Genomic DNA, 21,656 nt, shown 5'->3' with positions numbered 1-21,656 from the left:
GGTCAGGGGGTTGGGACTGAGTTAAAACTTACAAATAGCTTCAGAGAGTGCTTCGATTCAAGTGCGCGCCATTTTGCTAAGCTTTCGCAAGTTGGCAGCCCCAGCTTGCGCCTGCCTACTCCGCGTCGGCATAGGATGCTCAACCCTAATACCCACAAAGGATCCAGCAGCCTGTCAGTTTGTGCGCCGTTGCCGTGCCAGTTGAGAATTACAATCGAATGTGCGTGCATTGCGAACGGGAGAACGAGCCGAACGATAAACGAAATGAGATGAAATTATTGTAGTGAAAATTTGTGCAATTAAGATAGAAGCTAAGCGAATGACAAATTAAAGCGAATGCAAAATTCCTAGAAATTGGACATTTTGGAATCTGAAAATTTGGCCAATAGTCCAATTACTGTGTATGTGTACAATGTTTTATAATGAATACCAGTTCCTTTTTTCGGTTTTTTATTTTTGGTTGCTTGAATTTCTTTTTTGCGAAGCTGTGCCTGTGCATGGGGCGAAGAACGAGTCAGGCGCATACATCAGGCAGTTAAATAGACGGCCACAGGATTCTTGATAGTGTCACTGTCATTGCCACTGCACAGCAAATGTCAACGACAGCACAAATAATACGAGCCTGGCGGAGGCTGCGCGATTACGCTTGCGGGTGGCGCAACAAATAATGAGAATAGAAAAAAAAAGACTTGAAACGAAAAAAAAAACACCGTAGCATAGGGAAACTAGCAAAAAGTTAACTAAGGGCGTTTGGCATCCCACCTAGAAGTATTGTGGGCTGCTGCAGAAATTTCGACACAGTCACACAGCTTGCCACACTCATGTGTTGTGGCATCCTCAATGTTCAACCACCCTCTCACGGTCCGAATTTGTGCTTACGTTGTGGCTTGGTTCAATAAATTATAAAAAAAAGCATGTGGCTGTGCCTGTGTGTGTGTGTGTGTGTATGATGTACGCTTCAACGCGCAACGTTGACGTACTGAAGACAGCTCGCCCTCACACACACTCACACAGGCACTCACACTCACACAGATAGGCAGACAGACGTACACACTTAAATTCATATACAAATACTGATGCATGAATAATTTAATGGTACTGCAATGCTGCCTACTTGTTAGCCAAATTGAAAAGCTGGCCAAAAGCAAAATATACGATTCGTTTCTCAACAATATAGCATGCCTTTAAATTTGCTTACAAAAGCGCACGTATGTACATGTGCAGGACACTCAGACAGAACGCACACAGATGAGCTTTTTGCTCCTTATTTTTCATCCACGGCTTGGCCCCTTTCATCTCATTTATTCGGTTAAGCTTTTGGCGCAATATTTGTGTATTTTTTAATAATTCAGGAACTACAGTTACCGCCAAATCTGCAGAATTTCTTACAGTTTTACACTTCTGGCCCAGTTTAGGTGCCAAAAATCTTGGCGCTTATCTGAAAAACGCGCATGCAACTAAATAATTCATGTTGTAGCCAATTTAACACAAATGCTGTATGTATGCATGTGTTAGTGAGCTTCTATGTATATGTATTGGCTTGTGTCGCGGTTGTATGTGTTGTTTGCACAGTGTCGCAGGGTTCTTTTTCTGTTTTTTTTTTTTCGTTTTTGACGATGACAGATTAGGCAATTTGCATCATTAGCCGCCAGCAAATGGCCAGGATGTGGCCAAAACTGTTGTCACGTTCTGCGTCAATCTGAGTGCGCTATTTTTAGCCGGAGCATACTACAAAATACTATTTATGTCCATTTTGTAATCCCAGACCACCCACAGAGTGCGTAGCCAGAACGCAACTGCAGCGTAACTGAAGCCGAAGGACATTGCAACGACGAGATGCCGCTATGTGTGTGCACAGCAACAACAACAACTACAAAAAAATAGCCGTCTATAGCAGCAATAGCCTTGAAAGGGCTGTTACCCATAGCTGCAGGACCAAAGCGCCAGGTTACGGTTACGGTTACAGTTACAGTTCCCTGGCCGCTGCCAACGCCGCCAGCAACTGATTGGGGGCACAGCGAACATTTTGATGATGACGCTGATGATGCAGTTACAAATGCAGCAGCAGCAGCTCTGTTATAAATAACACAAGGACATGGATGGGCGCAATGAACGCGAACGCGACGAGGACAAAGGCGCAGGCAATAGCAACTACAACAACAGCAGCAGCAGAAGCAGCAGCAGCAGCAGCAGCAACGGTAGTTGCAACGGCATGTGTGACAGAAATAAATGCAGCCATGTACATCTACATTCGCAAGTGCTGCTAAAATTAAAATACTTATAGTTGTATCATATTTAATGCAATTGCACTCGAGTGCACGAACAAGTGACAGCTAAGTGAATTTCTCAGATAATTGCCTCGTGCGCCAAAAAGTAGACAACAACAACAACAATAACAACAAAAAACTAAAACTAAACGACGCCAAACGCGCGCGCATACACACACACACACACACAGCAAGGGCCAAGACTTTGATTAGGCAGCGCCTAAAGCTGTCAGCGCGCGTGTGTGTGTGTGCAGGAGAGCAAGCGAGGGCGAGCGAGAGGAAGAGGAAGGGAGAGTGAAAGTGGCAGGCGGCCAAGGTGTCGAGTTTCAAGTGTTTCTGTTTGCACGTGTGTGCGCGTGTGTGTGTGTTAGTTACTGCGCTTAACCTGATTTACAAAAGTTTCGTCCTTTCAACGTAAACGACCAAGGCACACACACACACACACACACACATATGGAAGTCAGCAGCTGGATTAGTCACAATACCAATAAACCGTACAACCGCAAGAGAAGACGCCGCCAGCAGTCATCGAGGAGACAGTCGTACATTGCGAATGGAATGCATGTTTTTAGCCAATAACCTCGCCTAAATGAAGCATGAAGAAACAAAATGTCCGCACGATATCCCTGATCGTGTGCACATTTACATATTTACTTGTGGGCGCCGCCGTCTTTGATGCCCTCGAATCGGAGACGGAAAAACGCCGCTGGGAGGCATTGCAAGGTAATCAAATCTATATACCATATGTTCTCTATACTCTATTAACATTGATATCATTTGTTTTTGTTGTTGCTGCTGCTGCAGGTGTCGAGGATCGGATAATACGCAAATATAATATATCACAAGAGGATTTTAAAGTCATGGAGACGGTGGTTCTCAAATCGGAGCCACACAAGGCTGGCCAGCAATGGAAATTCACTGGCGCATTCTATTATGCAACCACAGTGCTAACAACAATTGGTATATAGTTAATATATATATATAAGAATACACTTGTTTATATACAAAACAAAAGAATTATAGCTTACGGTTTTCAGATATGTCGGGTGAAAAGGGAAGCTCGTAACTGCTGTGTTTGGTGAAGATATCTTAAAAATATTGTATTTTACCAATGAATAACTTATTTTTCAACAGTCACTCTCTTTAGAGATGTTGATAAGTCATGTATTATTTATAATACCACAGTGGTAGTAACAAACGCCGTGTTCGGTTACGATATATACCTAAGTTTTGTCCGATCATTTCTATGGCAGCTATATGATATAGTGGACCGATCCGTTCGCTTTCGACACTTGTCTCTATAGTTTCTATAGGTAGCTTTAAAATTAGAGACTAGTTTGCATTAAAAACAGACAGACTTACTTGGCTATATCGATTCGACTGATGATACAGATCAAAAATATATATGTGGGTATGGGTATGAAGATGTTTTCTTCTGTGCCCTTCTCATTTTATGATATTTTTAAAATACCCTCTACGCGGGTATATATATCGGAGGTTAGGTTCGATTGAATATTATTTAATTAGTTTTTTCAGTGCCGTGCCCCTAAATAAGGTTTTCCACAATCTAAATCGAAAGTTTCCATTTACTTAACTTACATTTTTCCATAAGTCAATATTAAGTTAATGTATTAGTTTGGGGTAGTAAATATATCGTTAGTATTAGAAACTGGAACATATGAAAACTTCAAAAAAAAATAGAGTAAATGTGAAGCCGATTTGCAAACTTGAGTTAAGATATAGGATTGCTGGAATTGGTAAGAATGATTCTTTGCTGTCGTAGGACTGTTATCGTGAGCTTACAAAACAGATCGCAATTATGTCATTTTCACATATATGTATACCCAAATTTTCTATAACTCAAAAGAGAACTTTTAATCTGAATTGATGAATTTGCAGGCTATGGACACTCAACGCCAACGACCCGCGGTGGCAAACTATTTACAATGTGCTATGCCATTGTTGGGATACCCTTGGGTCTCGTCATGTTTCAGAGCATCGGAGAAAGAGTGAATAGACTGAGCAGGTGCGTTCCATCCTCCCCCAAATAACATTTGACAGCCTAGTGACAATAGTTATATGCCCTTTTGTGATATCAGCTTTGTTATCAAAGCGGTGCGGACATCGCTGCGCTGCAAACGAACGCTCGCCTCAGAGGTGGACCTTATATGCGTTGTCACGACGCTCAGTTCACTGACGATAGCGGGTGGTGCGGCGGCTTTTTCGAAGTTTGAGGGCTGGAGCTACTTTGATTCAGTATATTACTGTTTTATTACTTTAACCACAATAGGTGAGCGATCAAAACGACTCTTAATTGAATAATAATAATATTTTAGTTTTATTCACATATTGTAGGCTTTGGCGATATGGTAGCTTTACAAAAGGATAATGCGCTAAATCGAAAACCCGAATATGTTATGTTCGCACTGATATTTATACTATTCGGACTGGCAATTGTTGCCGCCTCACTGAACTTGTTAGTACTAAGGTTTGTTACAATGAATACCGAGGATGAGCGACGCGACGAGGCCCAAGCCATGCAGGTGAGCTATCATCTATGCCTTATAATAAAGTACATCAATATTGTCCATGCCATTCCTATTTCTTCTGTAGACTTGCGGACTGTTTTTTTTATAAGATATAAAATACACTTATCCAGTTGACCAATTGGTAGTTAACCGTTTTCCTCAAAACCTTTTAAACTTATTAAACTCTATTAGTCTTAACTGCGTACATACTTAGTTCAGAGCTCTAACTGATGAGCATTCCCTTTGACTTGAATCACTTTTGCCCATATTTTTATAAAATCAATTATATTTATTTTCTTTAACTACTTGCTTGCCAATTAATTGCACAATTTATCAACTAATACGCGCACATTCTGGTTTTTCCATATTTGCTATTGTAAGAAATATACTTCAATTCATTAATACATTAATTTATTCAATTCAATTAGTCCGATTATATTAAATATACTTATATATTAAATATATTTAAATTCATTAATTTATTTATTCAATTTAATACGTCAGAATATAAAGAATTTAATCGAAAATCAAATGTATATTTTTATCTTTTTTGGCATATTTTCGGTTGCTTTTGACTTAATGATATGAAACAAATGCAAACGCGCGCTTAGTTTATGACCAAGTCCAGTTTATGGACCAATGAGGTGATTGCGGTTTTTTGAGCTTAAAATACATACTATGACTTACCAATGCTACAACAACAACAACAACAACTACTACTGCTTCGTGCAGCCTAACAACCTGATCTACACTGAACAAACACATTTCTTATCCGAAATCCAATACCCTTTAAAAACAACAAGAACAACAGCATTTAACAGCACTCACACACTTTCTATTCACAAAATGCGCCACAATCTATGCTATATCTTAATCGTGATATCAACTTATTAGTTTACTAATTGAGATATTGGCATGATATTACAGGCACTACAAGTGGCTGTCAAACTGGAGGGCGATGTGATAACATCCAATGATTCCATACTGAGCGGCTACGAAGGACAAGAAGTCGAATCGCTGAATGGCACGAATACATCCTCAATGTGCTCATGCCGTTGTATTTGCTTGAATGGAAACCGGCATAAAAAGTATGTAATCCTTCACTTTGACTTGGACATAAGCCTTAAGTTGGATATAGGCATAAGAAAAAGGCTTAAGCATAGACCATTTAGCATCTTGAGCATAAGCAACCCTTGATAAACGACGGCTAAGTGTGCGATTGTACGGTTTCCGTTTCCTGCTTCATTTCCTTAGTCTACTTACTTACGTTGGAACTGCGAATGTGGGAGAATAAGAAATTTATATATTCACAATATATATATTCAAGGGTCTAGGGAAATGATTCGATTTGTAATTTAAAAAAAAAAAAAAAAATCTCCACTCTTTTGGAACTTGTTTAAATTATTGCTAAAAAGCCAACAAAAATCTTCAGTCTGGACCAATAACTTATCTATTCTATATTAAATATAACACCTCACGTTATCTCTATTTATAAAACTGCTTGTCCTGACTGACTGACTGACTGATTGGTGATCAACGCACAGGCCAAACCGTAACAGCTAGGAAGCTATTGTGTTTCGGGAAATTCCACCCGCAAGTGTGGAAAAATCGCGAAAAACGTTTATATGTAACTTTTTTGTTTACCATCCGATCGGCCTCAAACTTATTTTCAAAAACACTTTGAGGAAAACCCATTCCTCCTTGGTGGAAATGGAGGTCAAAGATTTGGTGGGTGACGTTTCGCGCTCAAATTAATTTCCAGAGATCTATAAGAAAAATCATTTGATACGTGTTTCACACTTTTCGCCGAATTCAAACTTCTTCGGGGGGAATGCGATTTAAAGATTTTTTGGGCGAAGTTTTAAGTTGTGTCCGATTTGCTTCAAACTTATTTTCAAAGCTCCACATAATAACTTAATAAATACGTATTTTAGCGATTTGGGAAATTCCACCCGCAAAAAAAGTTGTTTGTTAACGTCCGTTTTAAAGCTTTGAGAAAATGTATTTAATACGTGGCACGGGCAAGGCCGGGCTATACCCGCTAGTTATATATATATATATATTTTTATTATTATTATTTAGCGAATTAGTTCATATATTATGAAAATGTGAATACAGGAAAAAATAGTTTTGACTGATTTTTAATGAACTTAGTAATTAATCTGGCTTAAAATTCGGCTCAAAGTAATTAACAATTTTGAACTTCGATCTTAGGGGCAAAGTAACTTCCAACTTATTTTAAATATTGGTTATAGCATATAAAAACTTTAAATATGATTATCAAAGATAACAAACTATTTGGTCTATGCATTTAAGAAATGTGTATATATTTTATATACATATGTGTATTTCTACTTGAATATTATTTGTAATTAGATTTCATTTAAACGTATTTTCTTCTATGGCTTTGTATTTTCTGTTGATGTCCTGTATGTCCTTTGGCTTTGTTTGATGTCTCAATGTTGTGTAAACGTATTTTATAACTGAATACTCTGGCAACAGGCATAAAAACGCGACCAGTGAAAACGTTGCAGAGTAAGCAGATTTTCTTAGTAATTTGTTATGCAGTAGATATGTAACTCATTAAGCATTTAGTGCATCATATAAATGAATACAATACATTTACCTGTTCTACTGCTTCCACAGGCAGCAGTATAAGCTGCGCCGTTCGCCGACTCACATACGTCACCTGCTGCCGGAGGTGGTGCCCATGCAGGATCTGAACTACGATACGCAGAGCATGCACACCATAGGCGCCCTCAATGGCAGTGGCCTCATCACTGGCAGCCACATGGGCATGGGCATAGGCCTGGATGTTGTGGACGATACTGGCAATCGTTCACCTCTCAAGCAGCCGCACAAATTGCTCAAACGCAATGTATCACTTTTATCTTTTCGTATTTAGATGCTAAATTTGAAGCAGCAGCAGCAGCAGAAGGAACAACGAATATGGCCGCGCCCACTCGTGTAGCAAACGCCCCTCCCCCTTTCCTGCCTCTCCACAAACGACTTAAAAATAATTAAAGTGATAAAACTTTCTCTGATACATAGTACTTAAACCTAATGGAATTCGGAACTGAAGGGTAGTGAATATTAAATTGGAAAAAATTAAATGTGCAAATTCATGTGCGTTCACGAATTAATATTTATGTGCATTTACAATGTAAATCAGTGCATAAATATATACATACACACATATACAATCTGTAGTAAGCATTATAGAGATAATATCTACCTATATGTATATGTATATTATTGAATTAGGGCACTAGAAAATTGATCTAAACCACTGCCATTTCCGAGCGATAGACACAAAATCACAAGGATCACTTAGACCTTCAGTCACTCTCTCTCTTTCTCATTTTCTCTTAACAGCCACTGAAATTAATCAATATCGAAATTATAGTGTGAAACACTAGACTAGAACTGCCTTTTTCAGGCTGCACTTAGATAACGTACATGATCCGCTAAGAAGAATGAATATAAATCTATATAGATTCAAAGCCGTGTCAAATTCAATTTTTGTAAATACTAAATATTTTTGCTTAATATTTTTGATTAGAAAATGCCCATTTCATTCTTATATATATATATATATATATATATTTCTTTTGATTATAAATGATGTATTTAGTCACGAGCGGGATATTAGTTTAATATTATACCTAAATATACATAATATAGTTAGTAGTCTCATTAACAAAACGCCAAGGTAACATTACAGCCAACTACTTGTCTTACCAAGTGCTCAATTGACTCCAAAGAGTGCCAAACATAATATAGATAAAAGGTATATGAGTGATGCCACGCCCACTCTATGCCAACCCTAACTATAGACAGCCCTTTGCAGTCCTAAGTTCTATTAGTCACTGACCCTCAAATCCTCAGTCGCATTTAGACGCATCAACGCAAACGATTGCATTTGGTTTTTATTAAGTAGATAATTCCCAACTAAGATAACTTCCATATTACAAATAATTTCCTTGGTATTCAGCTCACTCGAGAAGAAAACGCTTTCAAATGCCCCAAAAGAAAATTCTTATGTGCTTTGTAAATATTTTAGTAAATAAACGTAGTTAAAGACATACTTAAAAATAAAAACTATTTATAAAAAAAAAACATAACTACGGCAGTTATGAAGCATAGTTATGTATTTAATTATGTATTATCAAAAGGCAAACCAAAACAAAAAAACAAAATATATATATAGTACGACTTTTTAATATACAATTTATTTCAAATTTTTAGTAGTTATCGTCTGTATGTGTTTAAACAATTTCACAAGTATGAAATATAGCTGCTCAATTCTAAATAAAAGTAAAACAAATTGTAATTTTAATTCATTGAAAATAAAGCAAAAAATTAAAAACAAAAAACTTTTATAAAATACATTTGAGTATATTGAAATCCGAAAATAAACACCAAATTGTATATACTTAAACATGCTGCAAGGTTGATTTAATGCTGATGGATTTTTACACCTCTTGAGAATTGTATTATATTATATCATAGTGCATTAGTTTCCCACCACAAAAGAACCACGTTTCCAGTTTATATGTAATGAATCCATTCGGTTTTTATTGAAATATTTGTGTAGACAAATGTGTGATAATTTGGTTTAAACAATTTGTTAGGCAAGAATTTTATTGCCTTTGCACAAGAAATAATCAATGGAAAAGTATTCGACCGACAGATGCCCTTTGTATAATTTGTGTTCACATGCGTACAATCGGGTATATTCAACAATTAGAATACATTGGTGAAACATGTGTGTCGAACGAGTTCTTAAACATAATTTTTAAATATTAAAAAATGTTTACGATGTTTGGTAGTGGATTTAAGATTTGCACGTTTTTGTTTTGTTTTGTTTTGTTTTGTTTCAAGTGATTTTGGTGGATAAGGTGTCTGTATTGGGGGTTTTCTATAGTAATTAGTCGAAATCTAAAATCAATATTTTTATAATTAATGGGACAGCTAACTAATCTAATCGTCCATGCTTTCGTTGTTGCGATCCGGTGAAGCGTTGCCATTCTTCGGGGATGCTGAACGCGAACGAGAGCGAGAACGTGACTTATTATCAGCCGATGCGGAGCGATCGCTGCGAAAGAGATGTTTGAAATAAATGTTAATAATTATTTACTAAATATTTGGAGCCACCAAACACGGTCTGCACATCCAAACAAAATCAAAGAAAGCACGAAAAGAAAGCATATCACATGAAGCTCACAGAATTAAAGAAAACATACAAATTATATGGCAGACACTTACCGTGAACGTGAATCGCGGCGATTAGACTTTGAACGTGATCGAGAACGTGACTCACGCTTGGAATTGGAGCGTGAGCGTGAGTGCGAGTCGCGCTTGGGCGAACGGGAGCGAGTGCGTGAGCGGGACTTTGACTTTGACTTGGACACATCACGAGATTTGCTGCAAGAGAGATTTTATTGTTAGAATTCAACTTCAAGCCTAAACTCGGAAAAAATAATATACTCACTTTGAACGCGAACGTGTGCGAGAACGCGATTTGACTGGTGACTTGGACTTTGAGCGTCCACCGCGTGACTTGGAGCGGCTGCGCGACTTAGAGCGCGAATGCGACGAGCGGCGTGAGCGAGAACGTCTGCGCGAGCGAGAGCGTGAACGTGAGCTGGATGAGCGCGAACGACCGCGTCCACCACCTCCGCCACCACCACCACCCCCGCCGCCTCCGCCACCCCCACCGCTGCGTCCGCCACGACGATCCTCGACCAAATGAACACGACGCCCATTCAGCTCAGTATCATCAAGCTTCTCAATGGCAGTCTTCATGTCCGACAACGAGGCAAACTCCACCACGCTAAAGATTGAGTACAGAAATTAGTTGACAAATATCAAAATGTACTTTGACATTATTTACCCCTCGTTGCGACGCTGCTTGTGGGCATCAGCATAGGTGACCTCGCCTGCCTGGCGCATGTAGTCCTTCAGATCCTGCAGATAACGCACAAACAATATGTGGATTAGTACAAAAAATAGCAATAGAGATTTGTGCTCTTCAAGGCAAATCAAATACAGCGTGCAGACCAAGCAGTTTGAATATATTCCCGATCTGGTATCGTTGCAACGCTAGTATGCGCAACATTTATGTGGAATTGGGCCTTCCTAACCAAAGCTCTGCCCTCTTTGCCACTCAATATCAGTCTGTATGAGATCGCTCGCATCGCCTGCCTAATGGACACCTCTCGTTTTTTTGTTGGGGGTATGGAGTTAGGGGGTAGAAGTGCAAGTGCCAGTTGAGCCGTTGCCAGTTCAGTCAAATTGAGCACAACAACGCCAGTTCGGTTGAAATATTCATTGCTTGTGTTTGCTGCACGCGGTACAAAACGTAAGCATAATTATATATAATAATATTTATATATATTTTTTTTTAAATACATTTTTTTTTTTTGGTTTCTTGATCAAAAAAATGATAAATCAAAAGTTGTAATTGAGTTCTTACTTAATGCGCTTTCAGAGAGAGGACACACACATCGCTTTAATCGTACAACACCGAGAGTTTTGTTTGTCTGCCTAGTAACTGTCGGCCAATGGGGGCAACCCTCAGCTGGACCGCAAGACCTCATCGAAAGAGCAGTTAGCGAGATCGAGAGCTCCACATCTCAACATCAAATCATTTGATCAGCATGTTGGCGGCCAGGCCAGGCCAGCAACCAGAAAACCGCACGCAAAGTCGGCCACACAATGCCATGCCAGACACTCGGGCAGTTTTGCAGGTGAGCGAATTGGCCAGGAAATGCTTTTTTTTTTATATATGTATGTGCTTTAACTTGATCATTATATTGAATTTATGTATATTTTTGTTGTTGTGCTACTTGTTTTATTTTTTTTTTGTTCATGTACTTTTTAATCGTGGGACCCAAAAAAACGCACAGTCAGAAACAGTTGCCGGGAGCCAGGACCACTGCCGGGGCCGCAGTCGGGATTTGTGGGTGAGAGAGCGAGCAGTGGCAGTGTAGAGCAGCAGTACGCACAGTACAAAACAGTACGCAACCAGGCAGTCAACCAGGCGGCGGCATCTCATCTCTCCCACGGCCTCACAGAAACGAACTGTAAAAATAAGAAATACGTTTTGGGGAGCGCCTCTGAGGCTGGAACGTTATCGGCGGTGCGACGATGGCGTGTTAGCTGCTCCATGAGTCTCTAGTCGATAGTCAGCCAGAGCCAGAGCCAGAGTCAGAGCCAGGCCAGACCATGCCAGTTAAGGGGAGGAACACAGACACATAGAATTGGCGCTAGTTTTGGATGCACAGTGGTTGCACTTTGCCTAACCGAAGATGAAATGAACGCGTTAAAGAGTCGGCCAGTATCATCATCGTCATGTCATCAATGGTCATCATCATCATCCCATAGCATCTAACTGTTTGTTTTTTGTTAACGTCTCTCCCTCTCTCTCTCTCTCACACGACCTCAAAACTCTCATATTGGCTATAAGGAATTTGACAATTCTTTATATAATTTTTGTAATTAAATTGTGAATGCTTAAACATTTAAATACCTAAGCCTCAGCGTACAATAGGCAAGCCTACGCAATACGGCTATAACATATTCTTGGCATTTTGGGCATTGCGCGTAGGCTGGCCTTTTGTTAGCCCAAATCTCAGGCAGCTGCCATCACAATTCACATCAGTTGTTTGTTTTAAATTTTTGGCATGGATGACGACGAGGCATCAACGACGACGACAGCGGCGACGGCGATGACGACAGCGCGAAGACCAAGCGTGTTTGGGAGATGGTTTTTAGGGGAAATACAGCTTTTATATAACCCAAGCGAAGATCATTCACAAAGCGACCGACTATGATAACGTGGTTTGCACTGTCAGGCGTCGAATCTCTTTATGTTGCGTGCGTGTTTTGTTTCTGTCTCTCGTTTTTTGTTGGATTTCTCTTCCGTTTGTAACATTTGTAACAAGTTGAGGCCCCCGGCCAGGCTTTATATCGTACATCGACGAAGTATTTGGCCATAGCTCGTTATTGTTTTATTAGTTTCAGCTCGCTTTATGGCACCTTTTCTCTGGCCATTACACATATACTGCCTGTATTTTTGTCACTCTCTTCTAAGCTCTGGGGCGGTTCAGTAACAGATACACATCACACTCTTTTTCTTTTTGGTTGGTGTGAAAAAAATAAGTGTTGGGATTGCAACGATCAGTACCAGGTTTTAACGTACTTTTGCATTGTTTAACTTTTGCTTAAGTCTAAGTCAACTATACAGCTTAACCTAAAAGATATAATACGTAGTTTATTGAGCTGGAAAATAATCGATGTAGGCATTTAAATTTTCACACTTTAATCCACAATTGCGCCGCGTGTTACAATCGATAGTTTTCAAGCTCAATAATCAAATGGGGAAAACTACTAGGAAAGAAAAAAAAATAAAACGCCAAGCGTTTTGGGGAGCAACACCAACTTAGAAATGGAATTCAAAAACAAAACAAAAAAAGAAGATACAAGGGGGAGGTGCTTGGTTTAGATATATAATATAGTTTATAGGTAGATTGATTAGCTCTTTCAGTAGCGCCCAATTGACGAGTCAGTTAGATTGTTGTTACCATATATGTATATATACTACTCTACTGTTTATGCTACAGTTAAATATGTAAGTAGGGAGATAGATGACTTACCTGCCAGCTGACGCGACTGGACAAATTCTCGACAATCAAACGGTACTCAGTGCGCAATGGCGGTCCATAACGGGAGGATGATCTGGAATTTTTGTTTCTGGTGAATAATTTAATGAATTCAAAATTAGTATTGACACTGCGCTGCTGCTCAAAAGATTTTATATATATGTACATATCGTGATTATTGCAAATGCTACTCCCTAGCCAAATGGCAAGAGCATAAAATTAGAGCATTTCAATATATAAAAGGAAAATGGAGGATGGGGATGGCAGTCGCAAAAGGCGTGCCGCAAAAATTCAATTAATAATAGTAAATTATGTGCATTTAATTATTAGAACGTGCAGCAAGTAAGTAAATTATTATATGTTTCAAATTAAGCAGAACAGAAAGTTATATTAACATATATATAAACAGCATGTCAGTGTCTTTAGGAAATGAGTGGGCGCCTATTTGTAAACTATCACAGTAGACCCTTGAACAGCTTATCTTACGGAATTGAGATAGCGAAGATAAATATACGATAATCCGAAAGTATTATTTAACTTTTCTAAGTCAATTTACAAGCATAAATATCCGTATTATTTGCATTTCAGATAATTAATTTTGTTATACAAGTATACTTTGCGGCTATATTGGAAGTTTCTAGATTGCATGTTCGGTACAGTCTATTCAACTTTAGGTAAACTTCTACCAACAGGCAAAAAAGCAATGAAATTTTCATGGGTCCACTGCATTATGTTCATTTAACACTCAATTTAATCAAATTCTAGGCTTAGCATACGCAGCAGTACTTACTTATCATTGTATCTGCCGCCCCCGCCGCGGCGACCGCCGTAGCGATCATCGTAACGATCCCGGTTGCTGCCACGAGCTGTGCCTCTGGCTGGTTCAACAACCACACTGCAGAAACAGAAGCCGGATAACATTTTTTATTTATAGTTTTAACTTTTACATTATTCAAACTTACCGTTCGCCCAGTAGCTCCTTCCCGTTTAATTCGTACACGGCATCGTCTGCGTCACGATAGTCCTCAAATTCCTATTAATTAAACAAGCATTTGGCTAATATCGATTTATCAATTCATTGTTTTGCACACTTACCACGAAGCCATAGCCATTCTTGATGAGTATGTCACGAGTTCGGCCATAGCCTTTGAAAAAGCGCTCCAAATCGCGCTCACGCACGCCGTACGGTAGGCCGCCCACATAAACGCGTGATCCAACCATATTTGTTGTTGATTATGCTGTGTAAAAAGCGTAACGATAAAAATTTGCTCTTGACTAATTCTATTTTGTTAATATTTCAACTACGGCAGACTCATACGTATATACATATGCTGGCGTGAGTTATATATAAGCGTATGTGAATAGTGTGTGTGTATTTGCCAAGATGGCGGCGTCGCCGATGTCAACGTTGGCCACCGGGTACAGAACTTTTTAGCAAATAATTGTTAAGTGCTTTGTTCATGTATTCTTTAAGCATAATCATAATAAAATTGTTAACATACCGTTTACTAACAAGTATTGATTGTAAATATTTCCTTTGCCGGACTCAAACACAATTTTTCTTGTTTTTTACGCACCGCACGTCAGACGAAAAATAATGCAGACTCAACCTCGACGCAATTTATACGGAAATGACACTGAACTCAAAACTGCTTTGCCGCCTCGATGCGGCGTCAGCATTGTAATATTTTTATTTCCTTCAGCCCTGGATCACAATCAAGCAAAACGTCATATATTTACCTGTTACTTGTCACGGCTAAATATATTTTTATTTTCAATACGTGTCCATGTACACTACATTGCATGAGTTAAGAACATTAATATTATTACTTTAATGTACAAACTAAAAAGTAAATGAATAATTAGGCCGTTTGAGCATGTATATGTCACCATACATATATTTCAAGGAAACGTCACGTGTACTAGTCACACTTTTTTAAAAATATCAGTCACTGCTACTATCGCAGGTTCGTTCATCTCGGCCGGCATCTGCTGTCAGATACGTGGTCGCCATTTTTCCAGTTCATTTTCAGCACACTCAGGTACTTACTTTTTCTCTTGCTGTACGTGTGAGTGAGCTGGGCGTCTACTGTGAAAAAATTAATTTTTACTTGTAAGAAAATCCTTGAGCGTATAATTAACTATATAAAAGCAAGGGAAATGGCTGATTTAAATGATTCTAATGGAAACTACGACGACAATGATGAGGTGAGCGATATGTGTGTAATATAGTTGCATGTACAAGTGCCGACGCCGACATATTTAAAATGCTAAAACGAATTTATAATTTTGCTATAAGTGAGCTTAACTACGTTTTATTCGCCAATGACCGATTTATAGAGGGCAAATGAAGAGAAGAATGAACGACGTACCGGTTGCCCTTATTGTAAAAAACAAAAAATAAAATTGTACATGCGGCAATGCAAATATTAAAAAGAAAATGGCGGGCGGCTTTTTTTTTTTTTATTATCGATTTCACTTGTGACTAACTGTACTCTCTTGTTTATTTTTTCCCAGCAAATTTCTGAGCCCGAGCAGCTACGTAAGCTGTTTATCGGCGGTTTGGACTACCGAACCACCGATGAGGGCCTCAAAGCTCATTTTGAGAAATGGGGCAATATCGTAGATGTTGTGGTTATGAAGGATCCAAAAACGAAGCGCTCACGCGGTTTCGGCTTTATCACTTACTCGCAGTCTTATATGATTGATAATGCGCAGAATGCACGTCCCCACAAAATCGATGGACGCACTGTTGAGCCAAAGCGCGCCGTGCCGCGACAGGAGATCGATGCACCCAACGCTGGCGCTACGGTAAAGAAATTATTTGTGGGTGGTCTGCGTGACGATCATGACGAGGAGTGCTTGCGCGAGTACTTCAAGGAGTTTGGTCAGATTGTTGGCGTCAACATAGTGTCTGACAAGGACACAGGCAAGAAGCGCGGCTTTGCGTTCATTGAGTTTGATGATTACGATCCTGTGGACAAAATAATCCTGCAGAAGACGCACAACATCAAGAACAAGACGCTCGACGTGAAGAAAGCAATTGCCAAACAGGATATGGATCGACAGGGTGGAGGTGGTGGCGGCGGCGGTGGCGGCGGTGGTGGTGGTGGTGGTGGCCGTGGGGGTCCCGGAGGACGCGCCGGTGGTCGAGGTGGTGATCGTGGCGGCCAAAGCGGCGGTTGGGGTAACAATCGTCAAAATGGCGGCGGTAATTGGGGTTCCGGTGGCGGAGGCTTTGGTAATAATGGCAATTTCGGTGGCAACCAAGGCAGCTCTGGCGGCTGGAACCAACAGAGCGGCCCGTGGAACAACCAGGGCGGTAGCAGCGGTGGCGGCGGTGGCTGGAACGGTGGTGGCGGCGGCTACAGCGGCAACGGTGGTAACAGCAACGGCAACTGGGGTGGCGGCAACGGCGGCAGTAGCTTCACCAACGATTATCAGCAGAGCTACGGTGGTGGTCCGCAGCGCAATAGCAACTTTGGCAACAATCGCCCAGCGCCATACAACCAAGGCGGCGGCTTCAACAAGAGTAAGTCGAAAAAGGAATAAGCCTGTTTTGGATTTGTTAACCTAACCAATGATTTATCTAGGTGGCGGCCAAGGCAGCGGAGGTGGCCAGGGCGGTTTTGGTGGTGGAAATAATTACAACACCAGCCAAGGTGGCAATATGGGCGGCAATAGACGTTACTAATCAAGGTAAATATGATGTTTATGGTTTATTCTCTTGTCAATGTGTGTTTAATTGTATTTTAAAGCGTTCGGACAAAGTCACAGTTGTAGCGAACGAAAAAAAATGTTGTTGCAAACGAAAAATCGAATTGCTTCGTTGTTAACTGAAAACCCTTATTTTAAAAGTGCTAATGCAAATTTTCTCCTTTCTCGCAAATAGGTAAACACTTACAGAATCAGTTCAAGCTAGACAAAAAGGCAGTCTAGGCGCAGGCAGTGAGACAGGCAGAGGCAGGCAATCAATGACAGTGAGAGGCAGTGAAATTTGGGCAAGGCAGGCAGACAAGATAATGATTTAAGCAAGTAATCAGCAGCTATACAGAAAATGAAGTGTATGCAGTTATCAGGCAATCGACATTGTGTGCCCTCAAGACCAGCCAAAGCAACTAACTAATCCCGATAAAAACAAAGAAAGAACAAATATCAAAACAAACAAAACGAAACTAATTATGTTTGATAAGAACCTGAGAAACTCACTTCAACCAACAAATATCAACAATTTATTGCTAATGTCTTGTCTCAATTATACATACATTTAATTTTTATGATCAATTCGTGTTTAGGATTTTAAGAACCTTGAACGCTTAGTTTTAACTAAATTAACACACCATACAACAACACAACAAACAAAAACCTATCCGAAAAATATACTAAAACTATATAATTTTATTTATAAAATTGACTACTGAAAATGCATCTTTTGCAACAATTCTCTTCGAGAATCGATTGTCCATGTGGATTGAGGTGGCCGAATTGGTGGCCTGCAGTATATAAAAAAAAGGTAGTGTACCTTAAATTCAATGTAGATCGTAGTCGACGATGCTCAGTTTATAAAGCACTCTTCGTACTTTACACATTTAATTTTTTAGAAAATCAGCAAACAATTTTTAAGTAAATATATAGAAAGAAACCTATTTTGTAATAAATTTTTGTATATTTAAGCTTTTTATATCTATGATTTATATTATCTGAGAAATGCCCATAAAAGAAACCAAAAATCTGTTAATCCACAAAGATACGTGAAAATGATTGTGCACATTTTTTACATCATTTTTATTTTCCAACAAATGCATAATATGAATATGCATTAACGTTACATACCAATTTTTGTTAGTGTATAAGACGTATATAGCAGCTATTCTGATTGATTTTTGGTACAAAAGAACTAAAAGTAAATATCATAAAAATATTTGTTCTGTAATTAGTACGTTACGAGGTAAAACAAAAACGAAAGCTAAAAGAAAATAAAACTAATGTTACCCACCCGAAATGTGACTACAGAGAGCAGATAAAAGAAATCCCCCTCCAACCCACAGCAAGAGGAATATATCATACAGAACAATCCAAAATTTATAGAGTTCTGCACTAAGGTAGGCAAAACTGTATCTGATGGGAAGCCACAAAAGAGAAGCGCTCGTGTAGATAATAGCAATTACCGCACTTCGCGTCAAGTTTATACCCTAAACACCTTGGCAACAGCTTACTAATGCACTACGTATTTCTTTGCAAGACTGCTTGAAGAGCTGGACGCTGAATTCCGGGCAGCTGGTACCCAAAGAGCTTGGGCTCACTTACAATTTTGGTTGGCAGTGAACTAAACTGAAGCATTTGTCTCAGTCACAAGGTAAGTACTTTACAATATCGCATGTGCCATTTTTTGATTGCAATAAAATAAATAAGTAATTAAAACAAATTTGTTTCCATTATTGATGCATGGGGGGCTTTGAATGTGGTATAAGAGTAAATTCGTGTAACCAGAGTTGGATTGAAAAAGGGCGATTTGTCAACGGTCTTGATGCTAATCGGTTATCGATAAATGTTGCGTACATTTGCTGCACGAATATTAGACATAAACGGTTACACCGTTTAAATTGCCGTTTACTGCCGCCACATAATTCGAAATAAAAGTTACGACAAATTGGAGAAAGAGAGAGAGAGAGCTGTTGTTACTTTGCCATCACGTGGCTGACGAATACCGTTATTTCGATAAGCGCATAAACTGTCGCTTGATGTATAAGCGCAGTGAGACCTTGTACTTCGATAGGGTTGCCAGCCTGGAGTTAATATATGCCAACGTAGATTAATATTCAGATACGGCAACACTTGTTTGACGTTTAAAACTTTTCCGGCTGTATCCTTGTCATTTAATTTTTAGCCAGTTCAGTTTTTGTGCTTTTCTTTCAGTGTTCAGCAGCAGAAATTTGTTTTCATGCCAAAAATGGTGAATAACTCGGTTGTAAATGCGCCCTTCTACCAAGAGGTAAGTATTTTTATGGCCAATTGCAATTGCCAACGGGCACTACAAATGCAATTTTTGCAGAAGCGCAAAATAGGTGGTCGCTCTGGTGGCACCGGCACTGACTTGGCTGATTCAGATCAAAGCAGCGCCAATGCAGCCGAAAATAACGAGCATTTGCGTAAAATATTTGTTGGTGGTCTCTCAATAAATACCACGGCCGAAACGATGCGTCAATTTTTTAGTCAATTTGGCGTTGTGTCCGACGCTGTGGTAATGCGTGATCCCATCTCGAATCGTTCGCGCGGCTTTGGTTTTGTAACCTACGTTGAACCAGGCGCTGTTGAAAATGTCCAGCGTGCGCGTCCCCATATTATTGACAGCAAGTAAGTTTCAGTTTGTCATTCGAACCAAAAATGGAAAAGGCTTTCACTAATCTTACACGCAGAACTGTTGACACCAAACGCGCATTTCCACGCCATGAATTCAACAAGGCAATTGGCCATCTCAGCAATATTAAGACAAATAAGATTTTCCTTGGTGGTCTTAAAGATTGTCACGATGAGAGTACATTGCGAGAATATTTCGCACAATTTGGTACCATCAGCAGCGTCAAGGTGCTACTGGACAAGGAGACCGGACGCAAACGTGGCTTTGGGTTCTTGGAGTTTGAGGATACAGCCAGCGCTGCGCGTGCTTTAGGTAGGTAGCGCTTAATACCAGAACTTATATTTATTTTTCTTTATACACCTGTCAATAGCTCAAAGCAAGCATTCGATTAAGCTCATCACTGTTGAGGTGAAAAAATCCACCCAGATGTTGGATTGCAGCAAACGCATACGCCTGCCTATTGGCGGTGCCGCATGCGCCGGTTATGCTCCGCCCCAGCCGACCATTATGGATAACTTAGTCTATAATCCGAACTATAATCCGTATCAGGCCCAAACGTCGTTACCACCATCGGCTTTCTTTAATGGCTGGGCCTCATATGTGGCACCTACAATTCCAACAACAACCATGAGCTATCCACACCATCAGCCACAATTGCCTAGCTACCCGCAGGGCGGCTGGGCCTATGGCAATCCTTCGTACGTTGGCTCGGAGTGGACCAGGAACAGTTACAGTTCAATTGTATGGCAGCCGAAAGTTGGACAAAAGCCTATCCCAGCTCAGCCTTTGCAGACTGAGCGTCCCAAGAATGAATACAAGTCTGTGCAGGCTGAAGAAGCTACCAAGAAGCAGGCATCGGTGACCATTGGCGATGCCAATATAGAGAATCACGCCACGGTCGATGTTGAAAAGAAGTGGCTCGCCAAGGAGTACAAGGTCTTTAAACCAACCGGCAGATACAACTTTGGGACTCCCCAGGCAAATCACATTAGTGCCTTGTCCAATGATATCTCAACACCTGCCTATGGTACGCTCCGCAACCAGTTGCATGGGTTTCAATTAATCGTCTCCATATCTTTTTGTTGTTGTTGCAGGCATTTAAGAAGTCTGCTTATGAAGAGAATTCACAATTAATTTATAGTATTATATACATTTATGTATGCCCTGCACTGTACAACTCGTCTATTTGCTAAATGTATGTGAAATACATGCCATATTTTATCGAAACGACTCAACACGAATTTCAGCAGCACACATCATACAACTGAAAAAAATAATAATAATAATGATTAGTAGGATTTTTGATACGCATGTTAAAGAATGTTTTCGTTCTATATTAATGGATGACTTGTCCGACTCATAAATAAAAACGTTTACTCTTTTTGTAGACTTTTAAAACTCTTGGTTTTCTTTTTCCTCACTTTATTTCAAACATAATTTAATTAATTAAGTTAAACGCATTGCAGCATTTTAATTGTTACGATTTGTTTTATGTGTAATGTTTTATACCAGAATAGGTATAAAACGCACCACTGAATTGTATTTGTAGATTTTAATGAATTGTGATTAGGTTTGAAAATGGATTTTATGTTTTTTTTTTAAATTTATTAAAAATTATGCAAACTCGATTGTTTGCTTTTGTGCGCATCAATTTCAGTTTAAATGCCAACTTTATTCGATTTTTCAATAAAATCAAATATAACTCAATGCAAAAATCTCTGATTCTTTTGTTTAAAAATAAATTGGTTTTTTTATTTGCTGCACAAGACACCTTTTACTTTTTTTTTGTTTGGTGTTCATCTTGATTATCGAATACGATTAGTTAAATATTTGGAAC

The 21,656-nt window shown here is 39.4% G+C and overlaps 4 protein-coding genes across 11 annotated transcripts; 3 read left to right on the top strand and 1 right to left on the bottom strand.

The window, feature by feature from the left end:
- The first annotated feature begins 1 nt into the window (after position 1).
- Task6 (TWIK-related acid-sensitive K[+] channel 6) lies at positions 2-8,380 on the top strand. 4 transcript variants are annotated; one of them, XM_064697082.1, is made up of 10 exons: positions 2-401; positions 1,766-2,990; positions 3,072-3,227; positions 4,167-4,293; positions 4,367-4,557; positions 4,623-4,810; positions 5,407-5,439; positions 5,723-5,883; positions 7,298-7,330; positions 7,442-8,379. In XM_064697082.1, exons 2-10 carry the CDS (start codon positions 2,864-2,866, stop codon positions 7,698-7,700), a joined length of 1,275 nt encoding a protein of 424 aa, XP_064553152.1. In that variant the 5' UTR covers positions 2-401; positions 1,766-2,863; the 3' UTR covers positions 7,701-8,379. The 4 variants fall into 4 exon arrangements, with proteins under 4 accessions (XP_064553152.1, XP_064553154.1, XP_064553153.1 ...); XM_064697084.1 differs by lacking the exon at positions 7,298-7,330 and having other exon boundaries at positions 7,442-8,380; XM_064697083.1 differs by lacking the exon at positions 5,407-5,439 and having other exon boundaries at positions 7,442-8,378.
- A 1,237-nt stretch (positions 8,381-9,617) lies between these two features.
- B52 lies at positions 9,618-15,121 on the bottom strand. 4 transcript variants are annotated; one of them, XM_064697089.1, is made up of 9 exons: positions 14,964-15,120; positions 14,557-14,699; positions 14,424-14,494; positions 14,252-14,356; positions 13,456-13,552; positions 10,692-10,765; positions 10,290-10,631; positions 10,064-10,222; positions 9,618-9,893 (listed from the first exon to the last, which is right to left on the bottom strand). In XM_064697089.1, the coding sequence occupies exons 2-9, from the start codon at positions 14,680-14,682 to the stop codon at positions 9,779-9,781; spliced, it is 1,089 nt and encodes a 362-aa protein (XP_064553159.1). In that variant the 5' UTR covers positions 14,683-14,699; positions 14,964-15,120; the 3' UTR covers positions 9,618-9,778. The 4 variants fall into 4 exon arrangements, with proteins under 4 accessions (XP_064553159.1, XP_064553160.1, XP_064553161.1 ...); XM_064697090.1 differs by having other exon boundaries at positions 13,456-13,537; XM_064697092.1 differs by lacking the exons at positions 9,618-9,893; positions 10,064-10,222; positions 10,290-10,631; positions 10,692-10,765 and adding an exon at positions 11,655-12,935 and having other exon boundaries at positions 13,456-13,537; positions 14,964-15,121.
- Positions 15,122-15,461: 340 nt separating this feature from the next.
- On the top strand, positions 15,462-18,886 carry Hrb87F (Heterogeneous nuclear ribonucleoprotein at 87F). Of its 2 annotated transcripts, none has more exons than XM_064697088.1 (4): positions 15,462-15,669; positions 15,979-16,993; positions 17,055-17,160; positions 18,704-18,886. In XM_064697088.1, the coding sequence occupies exons 1-3, from the start codon at positions 15,622-15,624 to the stop codon at positions 17,153-17,155; spliced, it is 1,164 nt and encodes a 387-aa protein (XP_064553158.1). In that variant the 5' UTR covers positions 15,462-15,621; the 3' UTR covers positions 17,156-17,160; positions 18,704-18,886. The 2 variants fall into 2 exon arrangements, with proteins under 2 accessions (XP_064553158.1, XP_064553156.1); XM_064697086.1 differs by lacking the exon at positions 18,704-18,886 and adding an exon at positions 17,354-18,463 and having other exon boundaries at positions 15,470-15,669.
- Positions 18,887-19,293: 407 nt separating this feature from the next.
- Rbp4 (RNA-binding protein 4) lies at positions 19,294-21,046 on the top strand. The gene is made up of 5 exons (XM_064697078.1): positions 19,294-19,453; positions 19,514-19,815; positions 19,878-20,131; positions 20,190-20,846; positions 20,914-21,046. Exons 1-5 carry the CDS (start codon positions 19,403-19,405, stop codon positions 20,919-20,921), a joined length of 1,272 nt encoding a protein of 423 aa, XP_064553148.1. The 5' UTR covers positions 19,294-19,402; the 3' UTR covers positions 20,922-21,046.
- Positions 21,047-21,656: the final 610 nt, after the last annotated feature.

The sequence above is a fragment of the Drosophila montana genome, unplaced genomic scaffold (assembly GCF_035044405.1).
Source record: "Drosophila montana isolate Dmon_TW-CO22-7 unplaced genomic scaffold, ASM3504440v1 contig_3848_1, whole genome shotgun sequence".
Classification (NCBI taxonomy): Eukaryota; Metazoa; Arthropoda; class Insecta; order Diptera; family Drosophilidae; genus Drosophila; species Drosophila montana.
Note: the sequence above shows the minus strand (reverse complement) of the source record. Positions and strands in the feature narration are given on the sequence as shown.